The sequence below is a fragment of the Berkeleyomyces rouxiae genome (assembly GCF_048999995.1).
Source record: "Berkeleyomyces rouxiae strain 22BRR77 chromosome Unknown BrBRR77_ptg000008l, whole genome shotgun sequence".
In the NCBI taxonomy this organism is placed as follows: Eukaryota; Fungi; Ascomycota; class Sordariomycetes; order Microascales; family Ceratocystidaceae; genus Berkeleyomyces; species Berkeleyomyces rouxiae.
Window position 1 is genome coordinate 413,862 of NW_027396498.1, and position 17,249 is coordinate 431,110.

A 17,249-nucleotide genomic window follows, 5' to 3' on the forward strand; every position below is an offset into this window, starting at 1 on the left:
TCTTTGTCCTCGGGAACCAGGCAGTGTACGATCTTCTGTTGATTTACGGGCGGTCAACTACCTTATTTTATAAGCTGTTCATTTGGTCCCGCATCAACCAGTCGTTACAACTTGCCACATCTGAACGGGGGTTTCCAGAAAGCCATGTCTACCAGCTATGCACCTTTTGGCTTGCAGCAATGATGTTGCCAACTCCCAGATTACTTTGAGTTACAACATGGTACCTGAGTGTATAAAGTGTTGTTGTTGAGTTTACTCACACACCTGCCATTGTGCCAAAGCATGTTATTGAGTTCTTGTGGGATTTCTTGGACAGTTTATGTCTGTTTTTAGACCTCTGTGTCTGTATTTCTTGGCCTTTGTCTTGCCTAATTGTTTTGACTCCTGTTGGGTCTATTTATATGATATCAGCAGCTAGTGTCTGTTCTTTGCTGAGCTCGTTGGTTCTACGAACAGCTCGTGTCTGTTCTTTGGGTTGACACCTCTTAATGCCTCTTCCTTGTGACACCGTGTGTCCATCGGCGACTGCTTTTTTTGTGTCTCTTCTTTGACCACTATGGTGCTTGCGTTTGACCCCTGCTGGGTTATAATTGCCGACAGCTCGTGTCTGTCCGGGTATTGATAGTTTATATCTACTCGCTTTGCTGACAGCCCGTGTCTGTCTGGGTATTGACAGTTGCTGTCTACTCGCTTTGTTAACAGCTCGCTTCTGTCCCACTTCTTGACAGTTATGTCTAGTCTTCGTGCCACAGTTGTGTCTAATGCGTTAGGCCACTGTTCGGACTATTTTCTTTCGGCTGTTGTTGTGTCTACTTACGACCACTATACGTCTACTTCTTGTGACATGTTCTGTGTCCTCTACTTTGGACAGCTCTCTTGCCTGTTACTTTCTTCGACTCTGTTACGTCTACTTGCGACTACTCTATGTCTCCTTTCTTCGACCTCTTTGTGTCTTCACTTGGGCCTACTCTCTGCCTCTCTCTTTTGGACAATATCTTGTTGTTTTTCTTCTCGTTAAAAGAAACACGATGTCCCTCTTCGAAGTCCTGCCTATGGTGGTGCAGGCCAGTCTTGTATCTTGTGCTGAAATACTGCCAAGTTTGACAAGCTGACTTTACCAATTTCTTGTTTTCCCCTTTCACCAATACTCTTTACGGATCCTGCACGTCTTTGTTTCCATGCTGTCTGTTGTCATATACCAATTACCCGATCGATGATGAGTCCCCATTACACATGTTAGTCTATTCTCCCACAACCGGAATCGTGTTCGTTTACATCCATCGAACCATGTCCCAGGGGGTTCTTAGCTATTGTGGAGGCGATTATGTCGCGGCGATTGATGATTGTGCCAACTGAGTAGCCACTCTGGTGTACACTTGTTACCAGAACTTGGTAGTTCTCAGGGGACCTTCTGCATCTTGCAGGCAACAGATTTATGGGCTATGGAACTGAGCGATTGTTGTTTGTTATAACCTACAGGCCTGGCTCTTACTTCTATGACCAATGCCATAACTAGGGAGGACAACAAGGTTGAAAAACCTTTGCCTTTGCGGGTACTGAGCTGCGTTCTCAACTTATTCCCACTTAAGATCCTTGGTGCTGCCCCTCGGTTGATGAGGTTGCCTTTCGTTATTCCCATTCTTTTTTACCTTCCTCTTGTCTGTGGACACGAGGCCCTTACGAAGTTGTCGTTGCACTTCAAGGCCTTGTTTTATGTTGATCAGATGTACAAGCTTTCATGCTAGGGATTCCGTTGATCCCCTATACGTCACGATGTTGTTGGTGCATCGAGATCTACAATTCTTGCCTGCGGAGTCATGCTGTGTCTAGACCCGTATGGTTGGCTTATTCCTTCTGTTCCGATTCTGCAAAGCCCGGTGGACTTCCGTGTCCCTAGATGCCCGGCTTCCTTTTGCGAATTCTCCGACTTGATTCTAGTCTAGGATGTGGCGATCTTAGTACTGCTGTGGAAATCAGTCATTTAAAAGGAGCATACTGTCATGAATAGCCATTCTTGCCATTGCCATTGCATAGGGTTATGCCTGGCACCTTACCCCGCTTCCGTTGTGTCACGCTAATGTTCCAAGGACGTATGATGATACGGTTATACCACTTGGTGGTCTGTGTAACCTTGAGGTGTCACTCCGGTTTATCTACTCGGGTGTGGCCGGCTTGCACACTATAGATCATCGCTATTAGGTAACTCGGTACTCTGCAGTTGATGCAGCTTATTCTGAGTTGACTGCTATTCTCGTTCCTTTTGTGTCAACAGCGTTTGAGCGTGGGGCCCACACCTGTTAGGCCGATATCGCTGTAACGCGACATATCGTTGCCTGGGTGTCTTGAGGGATTTTCAGTTCTGCTGCTGCCGTGTTGGTTTATCTCGTGAACTAACATCCGGTTTGATAGTAGCGTCTGGTAACGTTGAGTTACGTATGTCCCCACTTTCGGTTATCTGTGATTTGGTTCTAGCTTGGGAAGATCTCTGTTGTCAGAATCTGCAACGCCTTAAATAGCGTTGCCTTCTGCCCTGTGTGATCAGGTTAACTCTTGCTCCCCAAGCTTAACAATCACATACACCCCTTTTGCCATTCTTCTTTGTATACTAGTTTATAGTATCACTTCTTCGATAGTACCTTCTTCTTTAGTACTATATCTTTAATTATCACTTGTTTCTTGATAGCCTTCATTGCATCAGTACCTTCTGTCGTCTTCGTTACCTCAGTGTTCCTGTGATTGTTTATTCCCTTCCGTGTGTTATAAGATCAATTAGTTGAGTGTGCCTCTTTACCTCAAACCGACCATACGACCTAGAGAGTTCTATCCTCTCCTCCCGGCCGTATATCCGCGCAGGCCTGACTGTCCACCTCTGGAACCTATCATTGTCCTGAGTCGTTGGCTTTCTAGAACCCTAATGGTTTCCTTGGGCCCTATCCGTAATACCAGTCGACCAAACCTCCAGATGTGGACCTCAGTGTCTGCAGGCTTGACAATGACGGTCTTTTGTTTGTCAACGACCTTCTATATTTGCCGAACGAGGATCTACGAGTTCGTGCATTGAAGAATTGTCATGATATTATGCCTAGCGGACACCCTGGACAAAAGAACACTTTTGAACTTCTTGTTCGGGAATACTGGTGGCCCGGGATGCGTCGTGATGTCATCCGGTACATCCGAAATTGTGAGGTCTGCCAACGGATCAAGTCCGCGCGACATAGTCCCTACGGTCTACTGAAACCTCTGACCATTCCGCAAGCTCGGTGGACATCTGTGTCCCTTGATTTTATCACCGGCTTGCCGGTCTCCAATTCTTTTGACATGATTCTCGTTGTCGTCGATAGGCTTAGCAAAATGGCTCACTTTATACCTTGCGATTCCTCGCTGGATGCTGCAGGTTTTGCTAAGCTCTATTTGTCAGCAGTGTATAGGCTCCACGGTCTGCCATTGGACATTGTGTCCGACAGGGGTAGTCTGTTTACGTCGGCTTTTTCCAAGGCTTTAGCCAAACTGTTGGGCATAAAGCAAAATCTGAGTACTGCGTTCCTATTACGGATAGGGCCCGAAGAAAGGATTAGGGTTCCGGGTACAGCCAACGACTCGGGACAATGATAGGTTCCTGAGGTGGACAGTCGGGCCTGTGGAGGAAGACGTCAGTTAGACAGAGTGCTAAGACGTATGGTCGGTTGAGATGAAGAGGCAACACACAACTTAGATGGCTATTCTGAGAATAGAGCGGCACAAAGAGGAAGGAGGAGGGACAATCACACACTTCAAAGAAGAAGAAAGGTTGAACTGCAAAGAAAGCAAGAACAGAATGGTATAAAGAAGAAGAAGAAGGTAAGCAAGTGCATGTGATTGTTAAGCTTGGAGAACAAGAGTAAACCTGATCAACTCAGGGCAGGAGACGACGATATTTATGTTGTCGGCGCTCCTGACAAAACTCTGTCTTCCCAAGCTAGAAACAATCAACATCTAACTACGAACAAAAGATAAGTCTCGTGTAAACAAGACGTAACAGGTTCGTAACAATCGAACCAGATAACAACCCCCACCTAAGCACGCAATGGCAATTGCAACAAGAAAACTCTGCAGCAGCAGAACAACGTCTATCAGAGCACCCGTGCTCAGCACATCCCACGACAACCTCATATCCGTTGATCAACTCACGATCTAAGCACAAGGCCAACAGATATACACCTGCATCAAAAATGGCCAAATCGACAGAAAAACTCACCAAAACGACTCTGAGCAACAGCTCAATTGATTCTAAGACTAGTTCGAGCAGTGCATCGAACAAAATAGACAAGAAACCGACCGCGCGCGATGAAACGCGCCGCACGACGCGCCTGGGGCTGAGTTTTGCCCAGATGGCGAGCCAGGAACCGCGTTCCGACGACGACGAGCTGCTGCGTTCACCGTCGCAGCCTGCGCCCGTCACCTCATCGATGAAAGTCGATGCAGGTGTTGAAGATGCGCCGGTGGTTGAGATTCCCTCGACACCCGACTCGCGCGACTCGGACGCGACAACGCCGACGCCTAATGCACTGGATGGGAACCTGTTCGTGTTCAGCCAGGCTCAGCGCGATGAGAACGACACCAACAACACCAACAACACCAACAACAACAACAACGACCAGACGATTCCGGCGAAGCGCGCCCGAGAGATTGCTCTCATGTTGGAGCGCAAGCGCCGGCGCGACGAGCAGAACGCCGCCATCATGAACGAGGTCTTCCTTGTTCTAGAACGACTCAAGGAGTCAGCCTCCGAGGCCCAGCTGATGCGCATCCTGCGCCAGTTTGGCAACGAGTGCGGGCTCGTCGTAATGTCGCGCCACGACCACAAGACGCTGGTTGAGATGGAAGTCTCAAAGGCTGCCCGCCCCAAGCCAGCACACGAGGCTGAAGCCGTGGCTGCGTACAGCGAGGCTGCGACGCAGACACCTGAGGTGCCAGCCGCGCCTTCTGTCCTGGGCAGTGAGCCCTGTGCCAGCAAAAAAAACGCCACCCCTGCGCCTAAGGCCAATAAGCGCAGACGCCGCGGCAAAAAGGCCAAAAAAAATGCTGCGACCGCCGCAACCGCCGCAACCGCCGCCACTGACCAGGCTGATGCTATGGTCATCGACACCGCTGGCGACCAGTCCAGCACACCCGACACCACTACCTCGACCACCACCTCGACCGCCACTACTACTACCGATGACGCCGCCGCGCCTCCCGCCCCGGACACGGCTATGGCTGATGCCGACGCGCCCACTGAGTCCCCCGACACGTGGACCGTAGTCGCCAAGCGCGCCCAGAAGAAGGCTGCCGACAAAACCACGACCCCCGCCCCCAACACGACCACCACCACGACCACCACGACGTCGCTGTGGTGCAGTGGTATAGCACCTGGCAAGGCTTTTCGGTTGGCTACCGAGAAGTCGTAGGTTCGATTCCTACCAGTGACGCCAATTTTCTACGAGCAGTCAACCTTAACTGGGGCACTTGGGGTTAGTGCTGCTCGTTGGAAATTCATACCAAAAACTATTCATGTATTTCCTTTCTGTCATAACTTGGGGATTATATTTGTGGGATCTTAGATGTAACTGCCTCCCTGCCAGGGGATTGGAGTATATTATGTGTAGTAGCTAGCTTGTTTGAGATTCCGTTAAACCTTGATTCGTGTATAGTATTAATATACACCTCGCCATAACCCTGTCAGGTTCCATGCGAGTAATGAATAAAAAAAAAAAAAAAAAAGACCACCACGACTGCCCCTCGCGAGAAAACGGCCGTCGTTATTGTCACCACACCCGAGTCGAGAGCCAGCGCGCTGCCCCAGCGACGCGTGCGCGACGCGGTGAACCGCCTTCTTGGCAAGACTGCAGTGTCTGCGGTCCAGCGCACCAAGGCGGGCAACATCTTGCTGCACGCTGTGGACAGTGAGGCCGTCAGATTGATGACCTCCAATCTGCAGCGCGTGGTCAAGGAGCTGTCCTGCTTTGGCGCCTGCGAGTTCACGCGCGCCACATCTCCCGGCTCCAGAACCCACAAGTCGTCAAAGCTCTGCTTTGTCATCCACGGTGTGCCGATTGAAGACGGTTTCGACAGTCTCAAGGAGCTGCCCAAGGACATGGCGGACTTCAACGGCGTCAAGATCTCCGACTCGCTGCGCTGGCTTGTGGTCCCTGCCAAGGGTAAGCAGGCTGGCTCGGTGGTCGTCGAGGCCCTGACCCAGGCTGACTACGACAAGTGTGTCGGCAAAAACGTCAACGTCGGCGGCGCTATTGTCCCAGCAGTGCCCTACGTTGACCGCAAATCTACGACAGACGGCCCCCCTCGCCTATGAAAGAGGGCCCTACGGCCGGACAACGTCTACGCATCCTTCAGCACAACGTGCACAAAATGAAGGCTGTTCATGAGACAATACTTGAGGCTGCTGCAACCGGAAAGGCGGACATTGTCTGCATCCAGGAGCCTTATACCATAAAACTCAAAGCTGGGTATAGAACATTGACGCAGCCGGGCTTCACCCTGGTTGTGCCGTTTAATGTTAGGAATCTCGAGGCCATGCCTTTGCGCCCGCGGGTCCTGACCTACGTCCGCCAAGGCCTGCCGTTTTCTGTGCTGTTCGAGTTTGGCGATGCTGAGAGTGATATTCAGACCCTGCGCATCCTTGCGTCGGAGCCGTTTTCGCTTCTCAATGTCTACAACGAACGCCAGCTGACTGTGCAGCCTGTCCCCGAGACCCAACCCCGCCCCTATACCATTGAGCGCACCAATCTTTTATCGCGCAATATTGACACCAGTACTTTGCTTCTCGGCGACTTCAATCTCCATCACCATTGGTGGAATTCCCAGCGAGAGCATCCCCACGAACCACGAGCTGACTCTTTTGCTAACTGGCTGATGTCGCAGAATGCCACCCTGATTGTCGACGACGACTACGTTGAACGCAACGGCGGCACATACGTCAACAGCAGCACGACCTCGGTGATCGACCTCGCATTTTCCCTGCGGTCTCGACCGGGCCTGTTTACGAACTGGAGGTATCTTCAGGAGACGGGCTCCGATCACCGGGCCATCAGTTTTGATTACGTCAGCACCACCACACCCAAAACCCTAACACGTAACCCGGCGTTCAACACCAAGACGGCCGACTGGTCGCTGTTTCGCAAGGAATGGCTGGCTGGCCAGGCTGACCTTGAGCTTCAGCTGTCCCTGGCAGAGATTTCTGCAGACGGTGACGCAATGGCGCGACTGCTTTCCGAGGCCCTGCAATCTGCTTGTCAGAGGTGCATGTCAGTGAAGAGGCACAGTGCCCGCGCAAAGCCATGGTGGACGCCCGAGCTACAATCACAACGTCAGGCCGCATCGCGCGCAGAGAGAAGATACAGACGAGGCAGGCTGTCGCTGGTTGAGTTTCATTCGATTCGCAACAAGTACACCCATGCTGTCGAAGATGCTAAGTCTACTCACTGGACTACCTTTCTTTCTGACGCTGACAACGAAAAGGTCTACACAGCCTGGAAATACACCAAGCCAGCTACGGCGAGTTACTTCCCCCCCATCCAGGGGCCAGACGGGTTAGCCAATACCCCCGAGGAGAAGGAAAAGGCTTTCCTGACGCTACTGGGTGCTACGTCTAGCGCAGGTGTCGACCCCCGACCTGACATTGCGGATACACACGACCCCCATCACGACCCCCATCACGACACCCCCCACGACACCCCCCCGAACGACACCGACCGAAGCATATACCCCTGGCCTGACCTTACAGACCACGAGATCAAGGAGGCAATCATGTCCGCCAACGCCAAGAAGGCCCCCGGGCCCGACGGCATGAACGCCAAGATCATCCAGATCGCCTTTGAGGCCCATCCCGCGCCCTTTCTCTCCGTCTACAAAGCCCTGTCTCGCCTCGGAATACACCCCACACTCTGGAAGCAAGCTACTGGGATTGTGCTCGCGAAAGACGGAAAGGCTGATTATTCAGTCGTAAAGTCCTACCGCATCATCTCACTGCTCAACTGTCTAGGCAAAGTGCTCGAGAAAGTCTTTGCGACCCGCTTAGGGTACCTCGCTAATTGCCATGACAGCTCGCTTCTAGACGACACTCAACTGGGAGGCCGCAAACAGCGTTCAGCCATGGACGCCGCTCTCGTATACGTCAGCCACCTGCAGAAGGTCAAGGAGATGAAGCTCGTTCCAAGCACTCTCTTCCTTGACGTCAAGGGCGCTTTCGACCACGTGTCAAAGCCCTGCTTGATGCGCAGCTTACGTGAGCTCGGTCTTCCCCTGGTGTTCCGAAAATGGGTTGCTTCGTTCCTCCAGGACCGTACTGTCGGCCTGCACATCGAGGGTCAGCCGTTTCCGATGACCCCGGTTAACATCGGCATCCCCCAAGGTTCCCCCATCAGTCCTCTACTCTTCCTGTTGTATGCTCGGCATATAGTGGCTCGGGTGGCCGGCGACACACCACAACTTCAGCTGTCGTATATAGACGACTTCAGCGTAACCGTGGCGTCCAAAAGCCCGAGGCGTTCAGCGGCGCTTCTCGAAGAACTCGTGACGGAGCTGCGGGCCAAGGCTCGTGACTACGGCATTGAGTTTGAAGAGAGCAAAACTGAGCTCATCCACTACACCGATGCTGCAAAGTGGGCCTCCCAAACTGTCCGAGTAGGTGATGTCACTGTGCGTCCCCAAAAGATGGTCAAGTGGCTAGGTTTCCATTTCGACAACAGACTTTCGTTTAAACAGCACGTCCAGGCACGGACCCAAAAGGCTGAGATCGCGTTCCGCGGCTTGCTTCGGCTCGCTTCGAACACGCGTGGACTGTCCATCGCGGCACTCCGTCAGCTCTACATCTCCTGTGTGGGTACCGTCGCCGATTACGGATCAATTCTCTGGTATGACCCGTCAAAACCCCAGCTCAGTCTGCAAAGGGTATACCAGAAACTGCAAAGCCAAGCTGCCGCCCGTATCCTAGGTACATTCCGCGGTTCACCAACACGCGCCGTCGAAGTCGAGGCCGGCCTCCCGCCCCCCTCTATTCGATTCGCCAAAGCACGCATGGCCTACGCCGCTCGCACTCTCCGCCTCCAACGCAACCATCCCGTCCGTGTTGCGTCCCAACCCGACAAGGACGAGCTTGCCCCCGATGACTCAGACCTGCCTCTCCTGGGGCATAACATGAGTGTCAAGACTCGACTCGGCTGCATCATGCGCGAGTTGAAGCCATTGGTGGCAGGCATGTGGAGACGAGAACGTCGCCGACAGGAGTGGGATAGTCCCTGGCAGCCGCCACTGACCGACCGCATCTCCATCGTCGTCGACCCTGGACCCAAGGAGGACGCTGCCGTCAGGCATGCCCAGTTCTTGTCAAGACTTCCGAACGATGCCGTCACCGTGTATACGGACGGCTCCAAAGAAGGCTCCAGGTGCTCGCTTGCAGCGTGCGTGGTCGATACCAAAACCGGTGAAATCAAAACGAAAGTCAGTCATCGACTGCAAGATGTGGAGGTTGCAGACTGCGAGAGCGCCGCCATCGTGGAGGCACTCACGCTCCTCGCCAAAACAGAAAAAATAACAAAGCAAGCTCGCCCCTGCTATGTGTTTGTCGACAGCCAAGCTGCCATTGCGCGGCTCCGCAAGCACGGCCACTTCGCGTGGCAGGCCCGCCGCGTCCTAGGTACATTCACGTCGCCAGTCACGGTGATGTGGTGTCCCGGGCACATGGGCATAGTGGGGAACGAGATTGCAGACGCGGTTGCACGCCAGGCTCTCGAGAGTGATGATGAACGCAAGTTCAGCTCACTGGGCAGTGTCTTCGCCAGGGTTAGGAGGTTTACCATGGACAAGTGGGAGACTCTCTGGGCTTTTGAGCGAGACACCGCCGCTGGTCCCTCCCACGGCTCGCACTACCTGCGTACCATCGGTGGTGATCCAGTTCTCCGTGCTAAGGCGCCCAAGGTTTCCGGACCAAGATGGCTAACCTCGGCGTACTTCCAGATGAAGGTGGGTAAAGGCAACTTGTTGCCCTACCTGCTGCTCATCAAGAAGACGGACTCGGACCGGTGCCGCCGTTGTCAAGAACATGAAAGCGAGAGCGTTGAGCATGTGCTGCTGCACTGCGCCGCATTTTCTGCAGAGCGTCAAGAGATGGCCATGGCATTGAGTCCTAAGTCGCTAGATCTCCCGACGCTCTTCAATACGAATAACGGAACCGAGGTGCTGCTGAAGTTTGTTCGCAAGACGGGTTTTTGCACGAAGGCCTGGGTAGAAGGTGTGGGGAGAAGAGAAAGTAGTGGTGGGAGGAGAGTGGAGGAAGTTGAGGAGTGAGGAGGAGTTGGTGCTTGTGTCTTTGGACAAATTACTGTGTCGACCACGACGTATTTCCTTTGTCGTTGATTTTTGCTGGAGTTTGGATGTTGTTTTATTGTACCTTGCTATGTGTAGATTTACTGCACCTCGCCATAACCCTATCAGGTTCCATGCGAGTAATGAATAAAAAAAAAAAAAAAAAAAAACTCACGATCTACACAGACCAACCTGTGCCATAAGCGCATCTTCATAGGTCGCCGACCTTCGGCGTTGTGGAAAAGAAGAGTGGGGTAGGTCTCATGCATAACCCTTAGCATGAGCAGTGTCAGGATAGCTATTCATGACAATGGACCTGGGGCCCAGTCGAAGAACGAGCTTTCGAGACGCTGAAGAACCTTTTTATTACCGCCCCGGTTCTAGCGATGTGGGACGAAGACAGGAAGACGATCGTGGAATGCGACTGTTCTGGATGGGCCCTGGGAGGAACTCTATCCCAAGTGGACGACGAAGGCGAACTGCGCCCAGTAGCATTCTTTTCCAAGAAGCTGTCCCCTGCCGAGGTCAACTATGAGATTCACGACAAAGAGCTCCTGGCAGTTGTGAAGTGCTTGGAAGAGTGGAGGGGCGAATTGAAGAGTCTTGGCGCCCCCTTCAAAATATTGACCGACCACAAGAACCTGCAATACTTTATGACGACACGGAAACTTTCAGAGCGGCAGGTTCGGTGGTCCCAGAAGCTTTCAGAATACGACTTCCAGCTTGAGTTCCGATCAGGAAGCAAAAGTGGTAAACCCGACGCCCTTAGCAGACGAGAACAAGACATTCCTCAAGGCGAAGACGACGACAGGTTAAAATCTCGGATCATGAGACTTGTCAAGGACCATTGGGTGTCACCAGATGCAGCAGTAACTGTAACGATCTATGGATCGAGGTAGGCTCAGGCTCCGCCCTCACCGCCGTTTACACCGCCGTCCACACCGCCTTGCACACCGCCGTTACTCACCGCCTGCCAAACCCGTGTGCACACCGTCGTTGTCAAGGGTACGCGTCATACCTCTACCGCGCGTATATAGATAGTGTTGTTTCCGCCCGTTTTCTTGTACATTAGTCTTTTCTCTTTATCTGTTTCTTAATTTATTTCTGCTGTTCTAAAAGCGTTCTCCTTTAGACCGTAAAGCCTTACAATAGAAACAGATCTACCCTTGTTTACACTGTCCTCGTTTCTTTTACCCTGTCTTCGTACCTTTTCCTCGTTACCACCCGCCACCTGTACATCGTTTCTCTCTGTTCCTCTTTTGTTCCACCGTCACATGCCCTACTGTGCACCTACCACCGACCCCGACTCTGACACCACTTCCAACAACACCGTCTTCTTCGACTCTGAGCCTCCTCCGACAGCCATGTCCGATCCTACTGTCCCTGTTCCAGCCCCGGCGGCCCCGTCGCTTCAAGATCTGCTGCAAGCCATCCAGCAGCTCAACGAGAAGCACGACCACGCGCAACAACAATTGCGCGACGAGTTCAACAGTGGCCAACAAAAACGAGATCAGGCCATCGCCGATCTCCAAGCTTTTGCCCGTGCTGCCACCGCTACTTCCGCTCCCGCCGTCGTCCCTGCGTCCCCTGTCCCCACTGCTGTCCCCGCTGCTCCCGTGCCCGTTGCAACTACGGAAAGAAACCTCGAACCGAGGAAGCGTGCCCTCCCGGATATCGCCTTGTTTTCCGGCCAACGCTCTGCCTACCGCGTCTGGGCCCTGAGTGCCCGCTCCAAGCTTGCACTGGACAGCGAGTCAATCGGTGACCACCGCAAGCAATACGCGTACCTTTTTGCGCGTATGACGGTAGAAGCCCAGAACCTCGTCGTGGCGTACTTCGAGCAGGGCTTGCTGAACGACACCGGGCCCCACCAGTTCCTGGAGTACTTGGACTCCATATTCATCGACCCCTTTGCTGCTGACCGTGCTCTCTTCCACCTGGACAACATGCGCCAGGGACCCTCTGAACCCTTCGCCTTGTTCCTGCCCCGCTTCGAAAAAGTCCTCCAGGACGCCAACATCATTGGCGACCGCAACCGCATTTCGAAGTTGCAAACCGCCATGGCGCCTGCCCTCCGACAAGCGATGGTCTATGTCAACGTCCCCGCGACGTACCCTGAATTTACCAACTGCATGCAAAACGTCGCTTCCAAGGCTGAGCAATTCCTACCTCGTCCCCGCCGCGGCCACTACTCCGCTTTCACTGATAACACGACCTACTCTCCGTACGCTGCCCACCCTGTTTCCCCTGCTCCTGCTGGCCCTTTTGTTTCCTCCGTTCCCCCGTCGGCTGCTGCTCGTCACCCCGATGCTATGGATTGGACTCCCACTGTCACTGCCACGGCCCTTCAGCCCCTGACCGACGAGGAGCGCGAGCGCCTCCGCCGCAACCGCGCCTGCTTCCGCTGCCGCCAGACTGGCCATCTGCGCCAGAACTGTCCACTGAACTTTGTCCCCACTACTACCGTCCCTGTCCGCTCCACCAACCTTCCCCAGCTTGCTGCGCCGACCCCAGCTCTGCCCCTGCCTGTGCCCACGCCCGCGTCCCGCGACATGTCGGGAAATGGAGAGCTCTAGGCGAACGTCGCCGTCTAGAGCCCCAAGGAGAGAAGATCGCTCGGGAGGAAATGGGGGCTAGAGGTACCTATATAGATGTTGTTCTCAATAAAACTTGTTCTACCTCTGCCTTCGTCGACTCCGGTTGCCTGTGTCTTGCCACCGTCTCTCCGCGCACCGCCACCCGCGCCCACGCTACTATCCTGCCCATCTGCCCTCGTCCAATTTTTTTTTTTTTTTTTTTATTCATTACTCGCATGGAACCTGGCAGGGTTATGGCGAGGTGTATATTAATACTATACACGAATCAAGGTTTAACGGAATCTCAAACAAGCTAGCTACTATACATAATATACTCCAATCCCCTGGCAGGGAGGCAGTTACATCTAAGATCCCACAAATATAATCCCCAAGTTATGACAGAAAGGAAATACATGAATAGCTTTTGGTATGAATTTCCAACGAGCAGCACTAACCCCAAGTGCCCCAGTTAAGGTTGACTGCTCGTAGAAAATTGGCGTCACTGGTAGGAATCGAACCTACGACTTCTCGGTAGCCAACCGAAAAGCCTTGCCAGGTGCTATACCACTGCACCACAGCGACGAATCCATCCCTTGTCTAAGTGGTCTGCGAGCGTCTTGCGCAGAACCAATAATTCATCTCTCGACATGTTGTACAGGGGGCCCCATGGGACCTCTTTGTCTCGTCCTTGTTCGTCTTTCTTCATCTTTATAGCGTGGTCGATGCCTGGTCGGTTGGGCGGTAAATCTCCTTCGCCATCGTCTAGGAAAATCGGTGCTAAATGCTTGAGTTCCTGCGGGAGTCTCTCGGAAATCTGTTCTCTTGTGAGGCGGGCTTTCACTTCGAGGGCCTTGTTGATGTCTTGAATGGAGGCCGAAAACACTTGTAGCTTCTGTTTGCTCTTCCTTCCTCGTCGAATCTCTGCGGCAAAAACTGCTGCCATCACCATGCTTGCTTTGGGGGCGCCAGCGTGCGCTTCACGCCAGCCTTTCTCTCGGACAATAAGTCGGTCTCCTTGATCCTTGAAGGTAATCATTCGCTCTTTCGCGGAGTACACGACGTCGTTCTTCTCCATCCAGGGCTTTCCCAGGATCATGTCGTAGGCTAAATTCGGTATCACGTAACCGTAGACTCTCTCTTTGCGACCGTCGATATCAATGTCGCACACTGCAATTTCTGAAATCCATCTCTTCTTCGTGTCGTTTTCTGCAAGTAGTAGCTCTCTTCTCTTCACGGGGATACGCTGGAGACCCCGTCGCTTGACTAAACCTTCGTCAAATGCTGATGTTACCAAGCATCCAGTGTCGAGCAGTGCGTCACAATAAAAGAAGTTGTTGACGAAAGTCTCGATCAAAAACGGTGTGGAATGCATGTGGTTGACTGCATCAGCATGGACGATGTTGGTGCCGGTTCTCTTCTTGCGTCTTCTCTTCTTTAAACTCAGGGGCCGAAATTCGTCTGGGTCTACTCTTGTGTCCGCATCGTGTGGAACACTCTCGATAATCTCGTCCATCGGCTCTGAAACTTCTGGAATCGTTGTATGGTTCACTCTCGCTGGTCGACGACTCGGGGCAAACTTCGGGCAGTCAAGAGACCGGTGGCCCGTGGCAAGGCAACGGAAACAGGCGTTGCCAGACTTTGCTTTCTCTTTTTCATCTGCAGATCTCCAAGGTGCACGGGGTTTGACGGGACGGGTGCGTTGGCATTCATTGCTCGGGAGCGGCGTGTGGAAGGCGTTGACACTCATTGTCACGTGTTCTTCATCATTGTCGGGGTGCGGTTGCTGGTCCACGACGCTCGGGGTTACAACTTTGGCGGACATTGTTTCTGCTTTCCTCTGGCTGTACCACGTCAAAGTCTTCGACGGGTCCTTGGAACTATATCCTGATAGCGCTTCCACTCGTCCCGCTACTCTCTTTACTTTCTCAACCCATCTTGGGTAGTCGTCGTTGGGGAGGTTTTTGACTGTGAGGTATACCTGAAGTGTCGAGTTTATGGCGGAGTTCAGGTGTAAAATCTTAACGCGGTCGGGCCAGTCCAAACCTCCACATAAGCCAACTTGGTTGTCATGAATAGCCATTCTTGCCATTGCCATTGCATAGGGTTATGCCTGGCACCTTACCCCGCTTCCATTTGTCACGCTAATGTTCCAAGGACGTATGATGATACGGTTATTGTCATGAATAGCCATCCTGACACTGCTCATGCTAAGGGTTATGCATGAGACCTACCCCACTCTTCTTTTCCACAACGCCGAAGGTCGGCGACCTATGAAGATGCGCTTATGGCACAGGTTGGTCTGTGTAGATCGTGAGTTGATCAACGGATATGAGGTTGTCGTGGGATGTGCTGAGCACGGGTGCTCTGATAGACGTTGTTCTGCTGCTGCGGAGTTTTCTTGTTGCAATTGCCATTGCGTGCTTAGGTGGGGGTTGTTATCTGGTTCGATTGTTACGAACCTGTTACGTCTTGTTTACACGAGACTTATCTTTTGTTCATAGTTAGATGTTGATTGTTTCTAGCTTGGGAAGACAGAGTTTTGTCAGGAGCGCCGACAACATAAATATCGTCGTCTCCTGCCCTGAGTTGATCAGGTTTACTCTTGTTCTCCAAGCTTAACAATCACATGCACTTGCTTACCTTCTTCTTCTTCTTTATACCATTCTGTTCTTGCTTTCTTTGCAGTTCAACCTTTCTTCTTCTTTGAAGTGTGTGATTGTTCCTCCTCCTTCCTCTTTGTGCCGCTCTATTCTCAGAATAGCCATCTAAGTTGTGTGTTGCCTCTTCATCTCAACCGACCATACGTCTTAGCACTCTGTCTAACTGACGTCTTCCTCCACAGGCCCGACTGTCCACCTCAGGAACCTATCATTGTCCCGAGTCGTTGGCTGTACCCGGAACCCTAATCCTTTCTTCGGGCCCTATCCGTAATATTTTGTTAAGCTTCATTTGAAGACCCGACGCTATTACAACTTTGGCTCTCTTTGGCACTTTTTTCTCTCCTCATTTATTTTTCCCTCTCTATTACGTTTCAACTCGCAATGGCCCTCACTCGCGAAATGATCGAGCATCTCAATACGTTCCTCCTGTCGATTCCTGACCGAACTCCTGAGAACTGGCATCTCGGTGCCCTTCCTAGGGAGTTCAGTGCTGAGATCAAAATGGCTATTGTGGCGGCTTACATGTCTGGTCTGCGCACCGACGATGGTGCCCCGCCCATCCCCGTTGGCTCTGTTCCTGATGCGGCTCAGGTTTACTGGGCTGCGTTCCAGGCTGGCGCTGAAGCCCGCTTCAACTCCCTTGAGTCTCTTCCCCGAGTCAAACGGGAAGAGGATGCCGATCCGTTGAAAGAGGCCGACAAGCATCTTGATGTCGTGCCCTATGATGGCAATCAGCAAGGCTTCCAGGCGTTCCAGAGGCAACTTGCGGTCAAATTTGCTGCTGCACCCAAGCACCACCGCACGGAGCAGCGCAAGCTGATGACTGCCTTCTCCTACCTTAGAGATGGCGCTCTGGATTGGGCCATGCCTCGGATGGACCCGGCCACTGGACACATGAACTTTGAAACGTACGACGATTTTATGAAATCGTTAGCTGAGGCTTTCGATGACCCTGACTGGCGCATGACTGCGACCCAGCAGATCTTCGACTTAAAGCAGACAGGTACTTGTACTGCCTATCACTCTGCTTTTACAACGCTGTTGAAGAAACTCGGTTGGGCCGACGCTGATTTCACCATTGCACTATTTCAGCGAGGCCTCAAGCCCCACATACAGGACGCTCTGGCTTGGAACACCTATCCTGCCCCTAAGGGAACGCTTGATCAGTTCGCTAATTTCTGCAACACGCTGGACAATACGATCAACAACCGAACCCGGGGAAACAACGGGAAAATCCAACCGCCTCCTGGTGTGGTCCCCTTTCAGCAAGATTCTCGTTCGAGAAATGCTGGCGCCCAAAAAGCTGTCCCCAACACCAAGCCAGCTAAGGGTACCTCTGCAGGTCCCGATGCCAACGGTCTACCCTTCCGTAAGACTGCTGACGGCAAAATGGCAAAGGGTGTTTGTTGGAAGTGTGGCGCAAAGGACCACATGCTAAAGGCTTGCCCCAAAAACAACCTTGCTCTTCGCGCAGCTACTGTCCCTTCTCCCTCCACTTCTACCCGGGCTCCCTCGACGGCCCCTGCGCCTGATGCGTCAAAAAACTAGAAGGGCTACCGACCCATTCCCCTCTGGTCCTGGCTAGCCCTGACGCTGCTGATGAGGGTCTCTTGAGAATCAGCACTTGTTCTCTTGATAATGCTATCGATTATGGTAACTCTCCCCCTCTGGTTAT

At 52.6% G+C, this 17,249-nt stretch overlaps 5 protein-coding genes across 5 annotated transcripts; 4 read left to right on the top strand and 1 right to left on the bottom strand.

The window, feature by feature from the left end:
• Nucleotides 1-4,208: 4,208 nt before the first annotated feature.
• BROUX77_006256 (uncharacterized protein) lies at nt 4,209-6,328 on the top strand (the record flags this gene model as incomplete). Its single annotated transcript, XM_073751221.1, has 2 exons — nt 4,209-5,422; nt 5,809-6,328. The coding sequence occupies 2 exons, from the start codon at nt 4,209-4,211 to the stop codon at nt 6,326-6,328; spliced, it is 1,734 nt and encodes a 577-aa protein (XP_073603325.1).
• Nucleotides 6,329-6,384: 56 nt separating this feature from the next.
• BROUX77_006257 (uncharacterized protein) lies at nt 6,385-11,237 on the top strand (the record flags this gene model as incomplete). The annotated part of the gene is made up of 2 exons (XM_073751222.1): nt 6,385-10,264; nt 10,666-11,237. The coding sequence occupies 2 exons, from the start codon at nt 6,385-6,387 to the stop codon at nt 11,235-11,237; spliced, it is 4,452 nt and encodes a 1,483-aa protein (XP_073603326.1).
• Nucleotides 11,238-11,612: 375 nt separating this feature from the next.
• Nucleotides 11,613-12,914, top strand: BROUX77_006258 (uncharacterized protein; the record flags this gene model as incomplete). Its single annotated transcript, XM_073751223.1, has 1 exon — nt 11,613-12,914. One exon carries the CDS (start codon nt 11,613-11,615, stop codon nt 12,912-12,914), a length of 1,302 nt encoding a protein of 433 aa, XP_073603327.1.
• Nucleotides 12,915-13,473: 559 nt separating this feature from the next.
• BROUX77_006259 (uncharacterized protein) lies at nt 13,474-14,736 on the bottom strand (the record flags this gene model as incomplete). Its single annotated transcript, XM_073751224.1, has 1 exon — nt 13,474-14,736. The coding sequence occupies one exon, from the start codon at nt 14,734-14,736 to the stop codon at nt 13,474-13,476; it is 1,263 nt and encodes a 420-aa protein (XP_073603328.1).
• A 1,219-nt stretch (nt 14,737-15,955) lies between these two features.
• Nucleotides 15,956-17,122, top strand: BROUX77_006260 (uncharacterized protein; the record flags this gene model as incomplete). The annotated part of the gene is made up of 1 exon (XM_073751225.1): nt 15,956-17,122. The coding sequence occupies one exon, from the start codon at nt 15,956-15,958 to the stop codon at nt 17,120-17,122; it is 1,167 nt and encodes a 388-aa protein (XP_073603329.1).
• Between the last annotated feature and the right edge of the window lie 127 nt (nt 17,123-17,249).